We start from the raw sequence: 16,868 nt of genomic DNA, 5'->3' as shown, positions 1-16,868 counted from the left end.
GAGCCAAAGGAGCGTGGAAATCACTTTCCCATAAATGAAGTTTCAGTGCAATACATTCTCCTTACCCATCAATTCCACTTTCCCAATGATCAGCAAAATCTTCTTATGTGTTACTACAGCAATAACAAGAACTCTTGTACTATCCGTTCCATCTTCAAACAAGTGCATGGGTGCCTGAACTTTTCACTTGTACCGCCTTTTTGTTTCGCCGTAAATAACAACCCCGATAACTGTCATCGAATATCCCACCATTCCAATAAGCGAAACGGGATTTCGAAAGATGAATATAGATATCACGACAGCCACAGCACCTTTTGCATTGCCCAACACCTGAAATGAAGGTGAGAGTTCAACTAAAGTGAGCAGTGAACACTATAATTTGAATTTTGAAACAAAAAATTTCATTGAATCAAATGTTTGATACACAGAGACACATTTATGAAGACGACATACATAAAATTGCAGGTTTACATACAAAATGAGTTCAAAAATAGATACTCAAGTAAATAAACAATAAAAAATGAAAAATCAAATTTTCAAAGAAGCATCTGATCTATATAGTATCCCCAGACAAATTAAAATATCTGAGCCATTATTGCATAACAAGATACACGCAAACAATGCAAGAGATATCAGACCTGTAGTGTTAGGGGACTCGTATGCTTAGTCACCAAGAAGTTTGACAAATTCACTGAATACGCCATTGCGGAATTCACTAGAAGAAGTGGCCACATGAACCTATTGCTTCTTCCCAGTGAAACAGTAACATCTAATACTGTGGGTTCCATTGCAAGTGTCGCAGGCAATAGAACTAGAACAGCAATTGGTGACATATACAGCAACAAATTCATAGAGTTCAACTTCTCCCTGTAATAAATAAGGTACAGTAAATATTTCCATGCAAAAGCCAGTTAATAACAGCAAAGCAAGTATAAGTCATGTGAGGGATTCAGAAATACATAAATATGATGCAACCTTTTCCAAAGAATATTATGTTACCGTGAATTTTGTACCTAAATAAATGTCACAAGAATAAAGGAACAAGTTACATCATACCTGACATAGATGATAGTAAATCCCCTAATAGCTAGAAAGCTAATGCATGGAATGCAACATGCACAAGCATGTCTTAGTGTGCAACATTACGAAGCAGAAGAAATTAAATGTCATATATATCTTCCATGGAAATTTCAGTGGAAATCCTGTAAAATCAAGGAAGCATATGTAAAAGAAAGAATTGAAAGATGAAGCTTCAAGAAGTGCTAAAAAAGCACAAATACGCACTTAGGAACCATCATATAAGAAAGACAATCATCCATAATGATTTAAAAATATTGAACACCTAGTAGGAGATGCACTGTCGAGCATGTCTGATAATGTAATACATACCAAATTTCAGATGAAATTCATATAAATATTTATAAATAATACATGCACCACATTTCACATGCATTACATATAAATATAATTACGTGATACATACTGATATAGTATACCACTGTTACACTTGTGATTTTGGTTTATGCATTCGGTTGTTTTGGTTTCGGTGGGGGATGAAAGGGGAACATTTCAGTCGTTTCATGTCGGTTTCAGTGGAAATTTAAAACAATGTCCATAATGACAACCCAAGTTTACAAATTACTCCTTTCAAGCTTGATGAGACTAATTACCTGGAATGGTCTTAATAAGCCAAATTGAATATTGCTAGTCGAGGTAAGATGGGATACTTGAATGGGCGGGGGATACAACCAGACAACTCAGATGCGTCCTATTATCAATGGGAAGCCGAAAACTCCACAATTATTGCTTGGTTATTGCACTCTATGAGACCCCAAATAAGTAGGAGGCATTTGTTCTTGAAGAAAGCCAAACAACTTTGGGACTTCGTTGCCCAAACTTTTTCACAACAAAAGACTCTTGCTACTGTACCAACTTCAACAAACTATCTCCCACTTAACTCAGGGGGGAAGACGCATGCTAACTAATTTGCTATCTTGTGAAGTATGTGGGAGGAATTAGACCACCATCAGCCATTTGAGTGGAAAAGTGATAAAGATGGAGCACATTTCAAAAATCATGTGGAACACCAACATAGTTTTAGTGATTGGCACACGGTTGGGTCCTGAATTTGAGCAAGCATGGGTCAGGGTCTTAGCAGAGATGAGCTTCCTCCTCTCAATACCATATATTAGTATATACAAAGTGAAGAGAGCCAAAGAATTGCCAACTGCCATCTTGAGGAGTCTCCCTTGATTGTAATATCACGTGGCCGAGTATGCTCCAACAGCGTAACACCATGAAGAAAAGTCTACCGCCTCGTTATAACCCTTTATTCTAATAGGTATTGAAAGGGCCCAAAATATTTCTATATATGCACTCCTAAAGAGACCTCTGACACCAGTTGAGCTGTAGTTACCAAAACTCGACTTGTCAAGTTTAGCTTCAACTTCCCAAGAGGTGGTTCCCTTTGAGTCTTGACCTTCCTTGCAACATTTGTTCAGCATCATCTCCTTTCAAGACCTATGGAAAGTAGTCATCAAGATTCCTCTAAAAGAAAAAGGGTTTGTTACCCACTAAACAATTACAAAGAAAATTTGTCTCTGCAACTATGCACTCCTTTTGATATACCTTTGAGAACTCTCCTGTTCTTTTCTTTCCATACAAGCCAATGTATTGCAGCAGAGAACAGACTCCAAAGAATCTTACCTTTATAAGGCCAATGGGCAAATACCCTTGTCTCAAAATGAGTAGTGACATGACCAAGGAGAACCAGACTAACTCTGAAGAGACCAAATAGTACGAAACTAAGCACATGAAGCTATAGTAGAGCAATAGATGGTCAAAAACTCAACATCAGCTAGGCATAACACACTATGATTAACAATAGCGGGTTAGCGAAAAGCCCTAAATTCATTTTCATGAAGATCATCGCACTAAGCATCTCTTGGGTTGTGTCCCTCCACAGCTTCAGGTTTGGCTCTGCCTATGATTTATGGAATGTTTAGAGATGATAATCTCCTAAGCCTGGGATCCTCATGGATACTTAAAGCTAAATTCTGACAGTTCAAGCTTAGGGAATCCTGGACCTGCTGGAGTAGGGGGTCTCCTTATAGATAAGAGTGGAGCAACGATATGGGCTTTCTCAGGCCCCCATTGGGATTGTAGACTCCAATGAGGCAGAGATTACAGCACTGCTTCAAGGCATAAGGTTTATGGAACCCACCATCCTGGATAAAGTGAGTGGAAGGAGATTCTCTCAACGTGATAAAATGGATGAAGGGAAGCCTACCCACGCCCCACCACCCCCGGCGATTACCACATTGGATTGATCAGATCATGGATCGGGTCAAGGGATCCTCCGTCACCTTCAACCATGTGAGAAGACCGGCGAATAGTGATGCCAATAGACTAGCTAGGGAAAGACTCGTGAGGCATGCTTTAGAGTTATTTGATTTTCTCCCACCTTGAGGGCCTCATTGCTTCATCGCTTTTTTGTGTTCTCATTTCTTATTTTCCTGCATGTATTGACCAGCTCGGTCGCATGGCTTCCCAAGGTGGGAGAATATATATATATATATATATATATATATATATATATATAGAGAGAGAGAGAGAGAGAGAGAGAGAGAGGAAAGTGTTCCTGAGCTCGAGCTCAGATAAGCTCAAAAACACATGTGGCCCCACATTTTTTGGGGCATCCAAAGAATTCATTTGGAAGGCCCTTCCATGTATAGGGTGTGTATCAAAAATCAGATCAATAGGATCATCCTAACCCAATCAAAGGTGGAGGGGAAAATGGACAGACACTGTGTGTCCATGTTTCTGTCCATTTTTTCCCTCCACAAATGGAAGGGTTAGGATGATCCTATAGGGCTGATTTTTGGTACACATCCTCTATCCATGGAAGGGCCTTCCAAGTGAATGCTTTGGATCACCAAAAAAATGTGGGGCCACATTGTTTAGATGATCCACAACATTCATTTGATAGGCCTTCATATAGATAGGGTGTGCCCAAAAAATCAGCTCCATAGGATCATCCCAACCTTACGATTTGTGGAGTAAAAAATGGACGTGTATAAACCTTCACAAATTTGTCCATATTTTGCCTCCACAGTTTGAAGGGTTAGGATGATCCCATGGAGCTGCTTATTTGGGCACACCCTATCTATATGAGGGCCTATCAAATGAATGCTTTGGATCATCCAAATAATGTGGCCCCCCTATGTTTGTGAGCTCTGCTCAGATAAGCTTATCTGAGCCGCTGCTCACAAACCATTTCCTCTCTCCCTCTACCCCATATATATATATATATATATATATATATATATATATATATATATATATATATAGAGGAAAGTGTCTCTAGTCTCTCCCCTAGATAAGCTTATCTACTCCTCCCTTTAAAAAAACACAATGGGCCCACGCTGTTTGGATGATCCAAAGCATTCATGTAAGAACCGGTAAAATATATATATATCTGTTACATACAAATAAAAAAAAATGGCCTCATAGGTGGGTAATCATCGGCCATTACTCATTTTTCCCCGAGTTAATCGGGCATGAGGACATCTGGCATAATGGGGCATACGCGATTCGAACCCAATCCTGAGCTAGGATTGAACGGCTTCCTACCACTAAGCCACCGCCCCAGATGTCAACTAAAAAGGCTTAGATATTTACATATATTAAAACTTACCAATAGTCACTATGCGTAATTACTATTCACAAAATCACTATGCAGAAATACTATGCAAGTTTACTATTGAGAAGTACTATGTAAAAGTACTATTCACAGTAGGACCCACCGAGTACTATTCACAAGCGGGTCCCACATAAGCGGGTCCCACATCAGCGGGCCCCACACAAGCGGGTCCCACATCAGCGGGCCCCACACAAGCGGGTCCTACCAACAGTAGGTCCCACAACAAGTAGGTCCCACACAATAATTCAAGTTACTATTCAAGCAAATAAACTAATAATATAATAATTCAAGTTACTGTTCATGCAAATAAAATAATAAATAAAATAATAATATAATAATTCAGGTTAATGCTATAAATAGAGGCTCGCAGACGAGGAGAAGGAAAAAAAAAAAAAAAAGAAATCTGAGAGAGGAGAAGGAAAAGGAAATCTGAGAGAGAAGAAGGAAAAGGAAATTAGAGAGAAGAAGGAAAAGGAAATCTGAGAGAGGAGAAGGAAAAAGAAATCTGAGAGAGGAGAAGGTAAATCTTTCAATAGTTAAAGTATTTCTTTTATATGCAAGTCTTATTTGAACGGTGAAATGCAAGCATAGTAACCGTAAAGTAAAGTAAATGGTTGGTTCTACCACCTATGTAAATATCCATCTATGTAAATCAGGATAAAACATGCATAAGAGGCGATAACTCGCTATAGATTATGCAAGTTTTACCCTCTTATTTGAACGGTGAAATGCTAGCATAGTAACCGTAAAGTAAAGTAAATGGTTGGTTCTACCACCTATGTAAATATCCATCTATGTAAATCAGGATAAAACATGCATAAGAGGCGATAACTCGCTATAGATTATGCAAGTTTTACCCTCTTATTTGAACGGTGAAATGCAAGCATAGTAACCGTAAGTAAACTTTCAGCACAGAAAGGCAAACTGTTAAGCATAGGCGAACTGCTAAGCATAGTAGCCAAGAAATAAACGAAATCAAAGAATGGTAAACCTGCTGAGCATAGTAACATGTGGGGTCCACATGAATAGTAACATGTGGGGTCCACATGAATGTAAAATGTGGGGTCCACATGAATAGTAACATGTGGGGTCCACATGAATAGTAACATGAGGGGTCCACATGAATAGTGCATGTGGGGTCCACATGATCTTAAAACATGACTTTGATACAAATTAGAATATTTACAGGTTATTCACTCCAAGGTGTAAGCTCAAACAAACCTGTGACCGGAAAACTATTGGTAAGGGTCGTAAGGGTTTTCTATCATTGATTCTCTTTTAAGTAAGGGTCCCCTATCATTGATTCTCTCATTGATTCTCTTTTGCTATATTTGAAGTAAGGAGTGTTCCTTTCATGTTTTTGAGGTAAGGGTTGCCTTATGTTTTTGAGGTAAGGGTTGCCTATCTATTAATTCTCTTTTGCTGATATAAAGGTTTTTCTTCTCCGAAACTTGTTTCAATGAGATATGTTTATGTTTAGGGTTTATCTTGTGATACCCTAATTCTGAATATGGACTGAGTTATGATATGATGACGGATGGACGCGTTATAGTCCTCCATGTGCACGTGGGTAATGACGACTCTAGAGAGTGTAAATCTAGAGGATTATGAGCCGAGGTATGGCTATGAATGAGCCGAGATATGGCTATGAATGAAAGCATCTATGCTTAATGAAGTCTATATATCTTGATATCAAGTTCTAAAAGTTTTCTCTATACGTTTGGAAAGCCTGTTGTGCTTATTCTTTCTTTCCATATGAGATGTCATATCTGCAAAATATCATGTTCTTATGAGCTTGACAATTCTACATCACTTGTTGTTTATACCCTACTGGGCTATTTGAGCTCACCCCCTTCTTTCCCTTGTTTTATGATTCCAAACCCCAGGTGAAGTATAGATGGAAGATGAGGAATGCTAGAGTTGAATGCAGAACTGTTCTAACGGACATTTATGTTTTAAGTGTGTATCAACTATGTTTTGAATTACAATGTAATAAGTTAGACCTAATTTCTGTAAATCCTCTAAATGTATTTGAGATCTTGGGAATAATGAAAGTGTTTGAGAATAATGAAAGTTTTTGAGAAAGATGATGTCATATTTTTATACGCACCGAGTTTGTATTTTCAAGAAAAACCGGGGCGTTACAATTCATTTGATAGGTCCTAACATAGATAGGGTGTGCCCAAAAAATCAGCACCAAAGGGTCATCCTAGAACTTCATTTTGTTGGGCACACCGTGTCCAAAATGGACGCATATAAACGTGGACGTTTATATGTGTCTATTCTGGGTACCACAAGGCACCACAAAATGAAGTTCTAGGATGACCCTTTGGTGCTGATTTTTTGGGCACACCCTATCTATGTTAGGACCTATCAAATGAATGCTTTGGATCATCCAAACAGCGTGGGCCCACTGTGTTTTTTTAAAGGGAGGAGTAGATAAGCTTATCTAGGGGAGAGACTAGAGACACTTTCCTCATATATATATATATATATATGGGAATTGTTGTGAACTTTGTATTGACCTGCTCTCTCATGCAACAACCAGTTGCGAAATGCCTTTCTGAGCAAATCCCTATGTGTGTGTGACCAAGGAACAACCCATTATGGGGTTTGATTAGTTTTCTCTCCAAACCTCTTTTCTCTCTGGTTTCTTCTCATTTTCTCTTCTCTTTGCACTGCTTGATCGTATACTAGGATTCAACTTTGAATCAGAGCAAGACTTGGATTTTTTCTGCAAAGAAAAAAATGATCTTTCTAGAGTGTCGTCCCCTGATGACATCACCGGGCCTTATGGTTGAAGTCAGCAGTTGTGTAACCATGACATAGGTTTGAAAACCTGTTCAAATCAGATCCTCAGCTCCTCCTCTCGATTATGATGGGTTTGCTAGAATATTTTGGGGTCTCTATGCTGTTTTCTAGGAAAAAATTTAAAAAATCCCTATTTTGGGTTTATGCAAGGAAACTCTCAGCCCTCATACTTATTAAGAGGGAAGATTTGACCTTTTTGGATCGTTTTTGGAGGAAGAACACATTTGCGGTGTCCTCATTTCGATCCGAGCACTTAAGAGGGTGTTCTCCCAATTATCGTGGTTTTTATTTTGGGGTTCATCCCTTATTTTGGGTGGTTATCTGAAATCTGGCAAGTTGAGAATCACCCTCTAAGGTTGTTTCATTTTTTTAATGGTTCCCTATGATGGATCTGAAGTGAGCTTCACAGTTGTCGGGACTCTGAGCAATGGATCTACTATCCCTGTATGTTCCTACAGGGAAACCCCAATGTGCAAATCACAACAGTAAAACTTGATGGAACCAAACTACAGGGAATGGGGTCAGTCTGCACAAATGTATACTGTTGGATGAGGCAAGTTGGGCTATGTTACTGGTCGGGTGTAGAAGAAACCCCGTCGACATATCTGAGATATGAGAAGTGTGAATAGGAAAACTTTAAGGTGATACCATGAGGTCCATGACTGCACCTTACACCCTCATCGTGTACATTGCGAACATTAGTCTGTTGAATCACTGCCAGAATACAAGATACCTACTCTACGTAATGTAATATGCACACAAGTTATAAGGGCCTTTTTGTCTTTGTATTTGAATGGTGCTTGCTTTTCTTTTTTATTATAAATACTATATTTTATGGATCATGGGTGATAACATACTCATGTTTTCCCTTGCCATCTCCCCCCCCCCCCCCAACACACACACACACACATAAAAAAAATCTCTCTTTCTCCTCTCTTCCCTCTATCTATCATATGCCAACAATCCAACATTTCCACTCAGGCAAACTCTTACGTGGATGTGTTTTAACTTTTTACAAAAACCAAGTCTTCTATGACTAAACCAACTGTTTTCTGTAGATGTAGGTTTGGCACCAAACCAACTCTAACAAAAACATCTGCAAATTTATGGAACCACATGATCCTTACTGGTGACTTCCTAGAAACATAGAGACAAAAGATAGAAAACATTACGAGAACAGAAAAAATCAGAAGAATAGAAAACATTAGCCAGCTAAAAGCATTTAAACTTCAAAGAATGACTACTCTAACATATCAGAACTCAGCCAAAAAATGATTTTCCAGATTATACAAATACTGCAGTATGTAGTTGCCATCAATAAAATGAATAAGGTATCTACTATACCAAAATAAAATAAATAAGGGATTTGCTAGGGTCCATCGCAAAAGGCATTTCTCAGCTTTTGTCTTCATTAACTGTGCTGCTGGTCTGACATGCGACAGACCAGCTGAGAAATGCCTTTTGCGATGGACCCTAGCAATTCCCAACAAATAAATATGAAAATCGGATGGAAGTGAATATTCAGTTTAACTCTGTGGAGCTAATGAGGACTATTTCAATATCACATTAGATGGTACAAAACTACCAAAATCTCAGTGACTATCCAGATGGGAAAGATAACTCGAGACTTATATGACCAAGTAGCAAAAGAAAATCTTAAAGCACTTACCCTTCAGAAGAAAGTAGGATACCCTGAAGAACAGACTTGAAGGCCCTCGCAGCAGTGGCACTGATGCACATAATAAATCCGTACAAGTGAAAACTTGGTTCTCCCTGCCACCACCAAGAGAATATCATAAATCCATTTAAGTTTCATAGCATATATGAGTAATATTCAAGGTTTCAAGTTTGAATTTCGGTTATGCTTTTCAGTCATGAAGGAAATGGGAAACATGACGCGTTCATATGGAAATTTTGGTGGAAATCCTGTATAATCATGAGAACATAGGGAGAGAAATGATGGATGTTTAAGATGAAACTTCAAAAAGGGACAGAATAAGTACAAAAACACACTCGAAACCATCAAATACACAAAAGAATCCACCCATAATGGTTTAACAACATCGAACACCTAGACCTAGTGACGTGATGGTTTAACAGCACATGATAAGTGATAATTCAGTATATACCAAATTTCACATGTAATCCATGTAAATATTTATACATAATTCATACAATATATTTCATATAAATATTTATGCATAATACATACAATACATTTCACAAGCAATTCATATAAAAATAATGTGTAACAAATATTGGTATAGTAAACCACTAATACACTTATGACTTTGGTTGTGGTGTGCGATTCGGTGAGGATGGAAACAAAACATTTAGGTCGCTTCGTGTAAGTTTTGGTGGAAATTTAAAACCAAGACAATATTTTGGAAAAGTAAATCCTATATTTCCAAACCCATATGCGGCATTTCATCAGTGACTACTCAAATAAGAAATAATAACATCCAGTATATTAGTAGAGGCTGGAATGCGAACAACATTAATATTAGTCAATAAAAAATATTGAAAAAGTCTGAAGGCATCGGCAATCAAGACAAAACTATTAAATAATAAAGAACAACAAAAATAAAAGAGACTGCAAAAAGAAAGACAAGATAACACAAATGATACCTAGTCTTGTTTTGAAGATATACAGCAACAACAAAAATTCCAGACTGCCATTCAAAAAAATTAAAAAATTAAAAAATCCAGACTTGTGATAACATCATTATGTCTCTATAATGTTGCACTAGCAACAGTGGAGGGGCCAACAGGCTTTTGATTGATCTGAAAAATATGAGTTCTGATCATTTTGATTTATCAATAGTTATGATTAACTTTATGTGATTTTTATAGATATTTTTTAGAAAGGGTTAGTAAGAAGGTTAGTTTCCTTCTTTAATAAGTTACTATGCTGTTTTCTGTTTCAGAAACTGTTATTAGGCTAGGAATGTGGTCAGGAATTAGAAGGTATGAAAGTTCCTTGAGAACACTGCCGACCCCAACTAGTTTGGGACAAAGGCTTAGTTGAGTTGAGTTGAGAAAGTTCTTTGAGAAAACTCAGATAATTGTTGTTCTGCACATGGAAAGAAAACTTTACATTGGTCAAATTTTCAGAAAATTGAAGAATATTGTCTGTTTGTGCCTCTAGAGGCTGTTCAAACAGCTGTAGTGGTGGTTTCTTTCTAGCCTTTTAATTTCCTTGTGGATCTATCATGTCTGGTGGCTAGTTAAGATAAATTGCAGGGAATCAACTGAAGTGATGCAGTGGGGAATATTGAAAAAAAAGTCTAGGATACCGAAATATGGATAGGGATAATGACACGAATCTGGAAGCGAAGATATGGTGGCATCTTTTCATAATCCAAGACATGGAAACAGATACACGTATTAGATAGCAAGAGATAAGACAAGACACACAAAAAAATTAGAAAATTGAATCGATCTAAGATACCAAAGAGAACCAATATTACGTTGATTATAGCGTCTACAAAACTCACATACTCAAAATGTGACTTTGCAAATATAAATAATGGATAAACAAGAATCATGACAGTTAAAAAGAGTTCCACACATTTGAAGCATGATTGTTAATTTGACAAGCTTAGATTGAAGGTACAAATAAGAAAGAATATGTTGGAAGGAAGTGGTTTCTCCAAATCCATTGAATCTTTGAGAAACAGATATGAATACTTTTGCAAAGGTTAGTTGAACTTATTTGATATTCTAGGAGTTCGAGTTAACAAGACGACAGTGGCAGCCTACCAATTCCTTTGCAACAATCAATTAACCACTAGGTAACAAGCTCATGGGAAGAGCTGTTAATAGGACATAATTGGACGCCAATTTCTGTGGTGGAAGTTGATTGACCATGGATAGAGAAATTCGTGGGGAAGAAGCGGATCAACCATGAATAGGGAAAAAAGAAACTCATATAAAAGTTCATATTACATATTTTGATGGGAAACTGCATGCCGAAGTCTTGGACCAGCTCAACTAAGATGAATGGCTGTTTGAATACTTAAAATTATTGAAGGAAAATGTCAAGATTGTTACCGTTGAAGCTCAAGGGAAATGCATCGGATAGGTGGGAGAATTTTGAGCCTAAGAGTGTTACGGAGGAACATAAACTAGGCACAAGTGAGAAGATACATAATATTCTACAAGGTAAGTTAGTTCTTTTAATTTATGAGCAGACATTTTTATCAGCAGTAACAATCGCTGAGGCAAGGAAGTTGAATGGTAAAGAAATATGCCGACAACTTCTACTTAACAGATTTGAATTGTATGTCCAGACTTTGAGAATCAACTTGTAGCTCAATGTGTCATACATGGTTTTAAATTTCTACTGAAACCGACATGAAATGAGAATTTCGAGTTGCAATCCTAAAATTAACCGACCGCAAGATTTCAAAACCAAAACAATTCAATCAACCTGCAATAAATTAAAAAGAACAAAACATACCACAATTTTATAATTAACCGATCACAAGATTTTAAAAGCAAAACAATTCAATCAACCTGAAATCAATTATACAGAACTAAACATACGCCACAAGCAATTAAATAAAATTAAACATATCCCAATTGAAATCTTATAAACCCACCACAAGATATCCAAACCAAGACAATTCAATCAAACTGCCATCAATTATACAGAACTAAACATACCCCACAAGCAATTAAATAAAAGTAAACATATCCCAATCACAATCTTACAATTAACCCACCACAAGATCTCAAAACCAAAACAACTCAATCAATTATAAAGAATTAAACATACCCCACTAGCAATTATCACCCCAGCAACAACAGGGACCAGCGCGGCATATGTCCCCCACATCTCTCTCTTGAAAGTCATAAAATATGCGAATAAAGCCGTAAAAAAGGGCGTTGTTGCCCCAACCGCCTGATTAAATGAAACAGGCAGGTACCTAAGGGAAATATGTAAAACTAAGATTCCATGATCAAATCATAACCATGTAATTGAACAAAATAAACGCGAGAAAAGATCAGGCATAAATACCTAAGGGAAATATTCCCTCCAACAACAGAAGTACAAAAGACTACACTCAATCCCGCGATTTTAAAGAACTGGGTCTTGGAATTAATCATTTGTAGAGGGACAATCTTCATCAAAACAATGGAGATGTAGCTAAAGAGAGCACAGGCTGACATGTGGCACATTGTGAGGAAGATTGGGAAGTGGAAACCATAATTGGAGAGTAAGAATTTGTTGAGGAGGAGGACACCAATGTTGGAGAAATACCATGAGAAGATGAGAGATGATATGAAGAGGGTTTCTTTCTTGAACATTTTGGGTTGTTTTGGGTTTGGGAAGGGATGATTTTGAGAGAGGAGATTGCATTTAAGCTCTAAGGATTAATGGGTTTTGTTGGTTTGCTCCCTTTTCATTTGTGTTTCAAATTTTTTTGCCTCTTTATGGTGAGAGGTGGGAGAAAATGCAGGGTTTGCAGAGGTTGAGATCTCCATCTCTCATGGAAATGGGTTTTTTTGGTTTTTGTATTTTGGGTTTTTGTTTTGTCTTTTTGCGTGGGTCTGATTTGTGGGAGAATAGAAAATTGTGTTGCTCTCTCTCTCTCTCCTCCCTCTTTAATCGGAGATGGGTCCTTTTTTAGGCCTATATTAACTTTATGTACCCAACGGATCTATTTGGTGCGGTATAAGGACAACAGAAGTTACACATTGATCTCCATCCAAAAAGGCCATCGATGTTGGCATTGATGTTTTGATAATTGCACTAACTCATTTTGTCTGTTGTTAATTAAACAGTTATCAAAAGTTGTTACAGTTCCCAAGAAGCTCAAGGAAGACTATTAAAAAAGAAAAGACAAGCTGGGTTTGTGCAATTATTGAAACTTGGTTGTGCCAATATCATTAGCCTCCAAAAAGATGCCATGTGTATGATCGGAAGAATCCTAAACAATGGTGTCCTTGCAAAAAAACAAGCTACATGGGCTCCCCTACTGGACCATCTCACCAAAGTGTGTATTATTCTCTTATCAGGCTCCATTTCGATGTAAAATGTTCTCAAAACAAATTGGAAAATGATAAATTCGCACCTCTTTACCATGAATTGGTGTAAAAAAATGTCAAAAGATGAGGGCATGTGGCAGACTTAGACCTTTTTGAAGTCGATTCACGTTAAAGGGTGCGAATTATCCTACAGCGAGTGCGAATATATCATCGCCCAACAAATTTTACACCCATTTTAAAAAAAACTTCTGGTCCGTTCCTTTTGACGTAAAATGGGCATAAAACAAATTTTACATCCCATCTTAAGTGGAAAAATGGGCATAAAATATGTTTTGCACCGATTTTGCATCGAAAGAAACACGGCTTTAATTTTATATTTTTCTGTGCCATTATAAAGGTACTTTGGTAAGATGGTCCAATAGAGGTAGCCTTGTAGCTGGTTTATTCAATGACACTCTTAGCATTCCCCTTGTATTATTGAAGTACTAATGACCACTGATGAGATATGATTGTATTTCAATCCAATGATGTTATCTTAGCGGTTGGATCAACGCACTTTATTTTGACAATCGGTTTGCACTTAAAAGGGGCTACCGATATTGTCTCAGGCCTTGTTTGTTTTAAATTTTGAGAAACAACTGTAAATCCAAAACTGATTATTGGACTCAAAACTCAACTCAACTAAGCCTTTGTTCCAGACTAGTTAGGGTCGGCTAATGAATCCTTTAGAAAATTTTCATGGAGAAGGTGAAAGAATCTACCCTGCTCAAATTGACCAAGTCTAATCATGACACTAGTTTGGTTCGTCTTCATGGATCATTTTCTTCCATTCTCCCCTATCGAAGGTCATATGTTCTCTGTTATGTTCCTAGCCATCACGTCTTTTTTCACTGTTTCTACCCAAGTTGTTTTCAGTCTGCTCCTGCCTCTTTTTAGTCCATCAACTTGGCACGAATCACTTCTTCTCACTAGAGCATCCAAAGGCCTATGTTGGATATGCCCAAACAATCTCATCTTCTCTTCAATTGGACTAAAAACTCAAAAATAAACAAGGCCTCTGCGGAAGTGGGCATCCCATCCGTAAGATGAAAGACTACAAAGATCAAACGTTTTGGAAGAACCCTAAGACAAGGCTAGTGGATCAAGGGGTGAGGATCACCCAATCAAGATGGGCTCAACGGCAATGAGTCAGGCTCGTAGACACCTGTGGAATAAACGGATCTGATCACATCTATTTCACACACATGGAGTCCCAACAGTAGCTGTTTCAAAAGAACTGGATAGCCAATGTCTTTCTAGCATTCTACCTTTTTCATTTGATTGGAGGATTAGGATTTAATATTTTTTAGCCAGAGGACCAACAAGATTAGTGGTCATCTAATAGTTTTTGGACACATTTGAAAGTGGGTCCCATCCTACCCTTGTAAGTTGTGACCCATAGGACATACTCGTCATTTTCGTGTGGTTTTTGTATGCTTTGTGTATGTCTAAAGGCGAATATCCCTAAGGCCTTCTTCGTTTAAGATTATGTCAACAGATTGTGAGTGCCAAACTGATTATTGAACTCAAATTACTTTTTAATTTGAAATCAATAATCGGTTTGTCACTTACAATCGGTTTTCATAATCTTAAATGAACATGGCCTAGCCATGTTTGTTTACTTACTGTCAGAAGGTATTACAATTCCAGATTAAACTCTCAACAGGCAATTAAAATGGAAAAGACCGCGTGAGTTTGTTTGATTTTCAAAACATGGTAGTGGGAATATCAATAGCCTATTTTAATTGTGTAAAATGTGGTAGGCCCTAGGAGGACGCTCTAATTCTTAACAACACATGACGACGACACGAAAAGTATGTTAGTAGGACTTATAACAACGCTCTGATTGACATGAAAAGCAAGATCTCAGGGACCCGACTAGGGGTGCAACTTTGGTCAGGTTGGCAGTCGGGGTGCAACTTGGGTCAGGTTGGAGGCCAACCTGACCCTGACCCGATATGAGGGAACCCTTTTTGCCAACCCGAACCCGACTCGAGATTTTAAGCTTAAAAAAAAAAATTATTAAAAATGTCGGGTTCACTCGGGTCGGCTTGCCCAAGCCCTCAACCCGATCCCAACCCGAACTCAACCCGGGTTAAGAAAACTCAACCCGAACCCTAACCGAACTCAACCCAACCAGAGTTTTTTTTGGGCTGAACCCGTCGGGTTCGGGTTGAGCCCGCCCGAGTTGCATCCCTAGACCCGACCAAGTAGGACACAACCGAATTAGGATTTAAATAGGGGAAATGATAATAGCCCTTTTTTGTTTTTACTACAGACGACCCCTCTAGTGTAAAAGAGTAATCATAAACACGGATTTAAATTTCGGTTTTGGTGATTTTTTTATTTTTTTTCAAATCTCAGTCATTTCGGCTGAATTTTTTACAATTACAGTCAAAATGACCAAATTTTGGCCGAAATCCGAAATTTTCAGATTTCGGTCACAACCGAAATCCTAAATTTTGGACTGAAATTTCATATTCCAGCCGAAATTTAAAACCATGGTCATAAATACACTAGAGGGGGCTACCCGAAATTTAAAAAAAGGACCAATATATCACATCCCTTTAAATAGATCATAACACTGACATAGGTAACCATTTAAAAAAAAAAAACAGTGAGATTATGGGTAGTTTTATTTTTTTATATTTTCATAATTTCTATCCAGCCCTGTTCATGTAAGATTATGGCAATCGATTGTTACAATCTGTTGCCATAATCTTAAACGAACATGGCCTTGATAATCGTAGCTCTTCGATTATGAGCGAATGATAGAGAATTCCAATTCTAAGTTTAAGCTTAATACTGGACAATAAAATCCTTGAATCCAATTGGGCCTTTGGGTTTTGTTTTTTCCCGAGTTCAAGTTTTTGTTATCATTTAATTGATATATTATAAAGAGGAATGATAGAATGAAGGGCACCCTTGTAAAAACAAGTTTCAAGGGCGCCCCCTTTTGCCTGATGGGGGCGCCCTTGAAACCGGCTTTTGGGAGGGCATTCTTCATTCTATCATTCCTCAATTAGAAATTATATGGTGCCTGCTAGAGTGCACCACGAAAAACAGTGGGGCCCACTTTTTTCAGTGATCCAAACTGTTTGTTTGTAGGGCCTGATGTAGATAGGGTGGGCCTAGAAAATCTTCTCAATAGGATGATCCTAACCCTTCGATCCCTGAAGTTTTATGTACTGTGCCATCCACTTTAAACCTTAACAAATCGAAGGGTTAGAGTTATTCTATGCAGAAGATTTTCGGTACCTACCCTATCTACATCGGGGCCCAACAAATGAACGGTTCAGATCACCCAAAAAATGTGTGCCCC

The 16,868-nt window shown here is 37.9% G+C and overlaps 1 protein-coding gene across 1 annotated transcript; it reads right to left on the bottom strand.

Annotated features, from left to right (window-relative positions):
- On the bottom strand, nucleotides 1-13,125 carry LOC143892399 (UDP-URONIC ACID TRANSPORTER 1-like). Its single transcript, XM_077397036.1, has 5 exons — nucleotides 12,537-13,125; nucleotides 12,294-12,444; nucleotides 9,183-9,286; nucleotides 639-867; nucleotides 1-330 (listed from the first exon to the last, which is right to left on the bottom strand). Exons 1-5 carry the CDS (start codon nucleotides 12,824-12,826, stop codon nucleotides 184-186), a joined length of 921 nt encoding a protein of 306 aa, XP_077253151.1. The 5' UTR covers nucleotides 12,827-13,125; the 3' UTR covers nucleotides 1-183.
- Between the last annotated feature and the right edge of the window lie 3,743 nt (nucleotides 13,126-16,868).

This window comes from Tasmannia lanceolata, unplaced genomic scaffold (assembly GCF_043159265.1).
Source record: "Tasmannia lanceolata isolate RefF3 unplaced genomic scaffold, GAP_Taslan_0.1 ptg000002l, whole genome shotgun sequence".
Lineage (NCBI taxonomy): Eukaryota > Viridiplantae > Streptophyta > Magnoliopsida > Canellales > Winteraceae > Tasmannia > Tasmannia lanceolata.
This window is presented reverse-complemented; position numbering and strand designations above follow the sequence as displayed.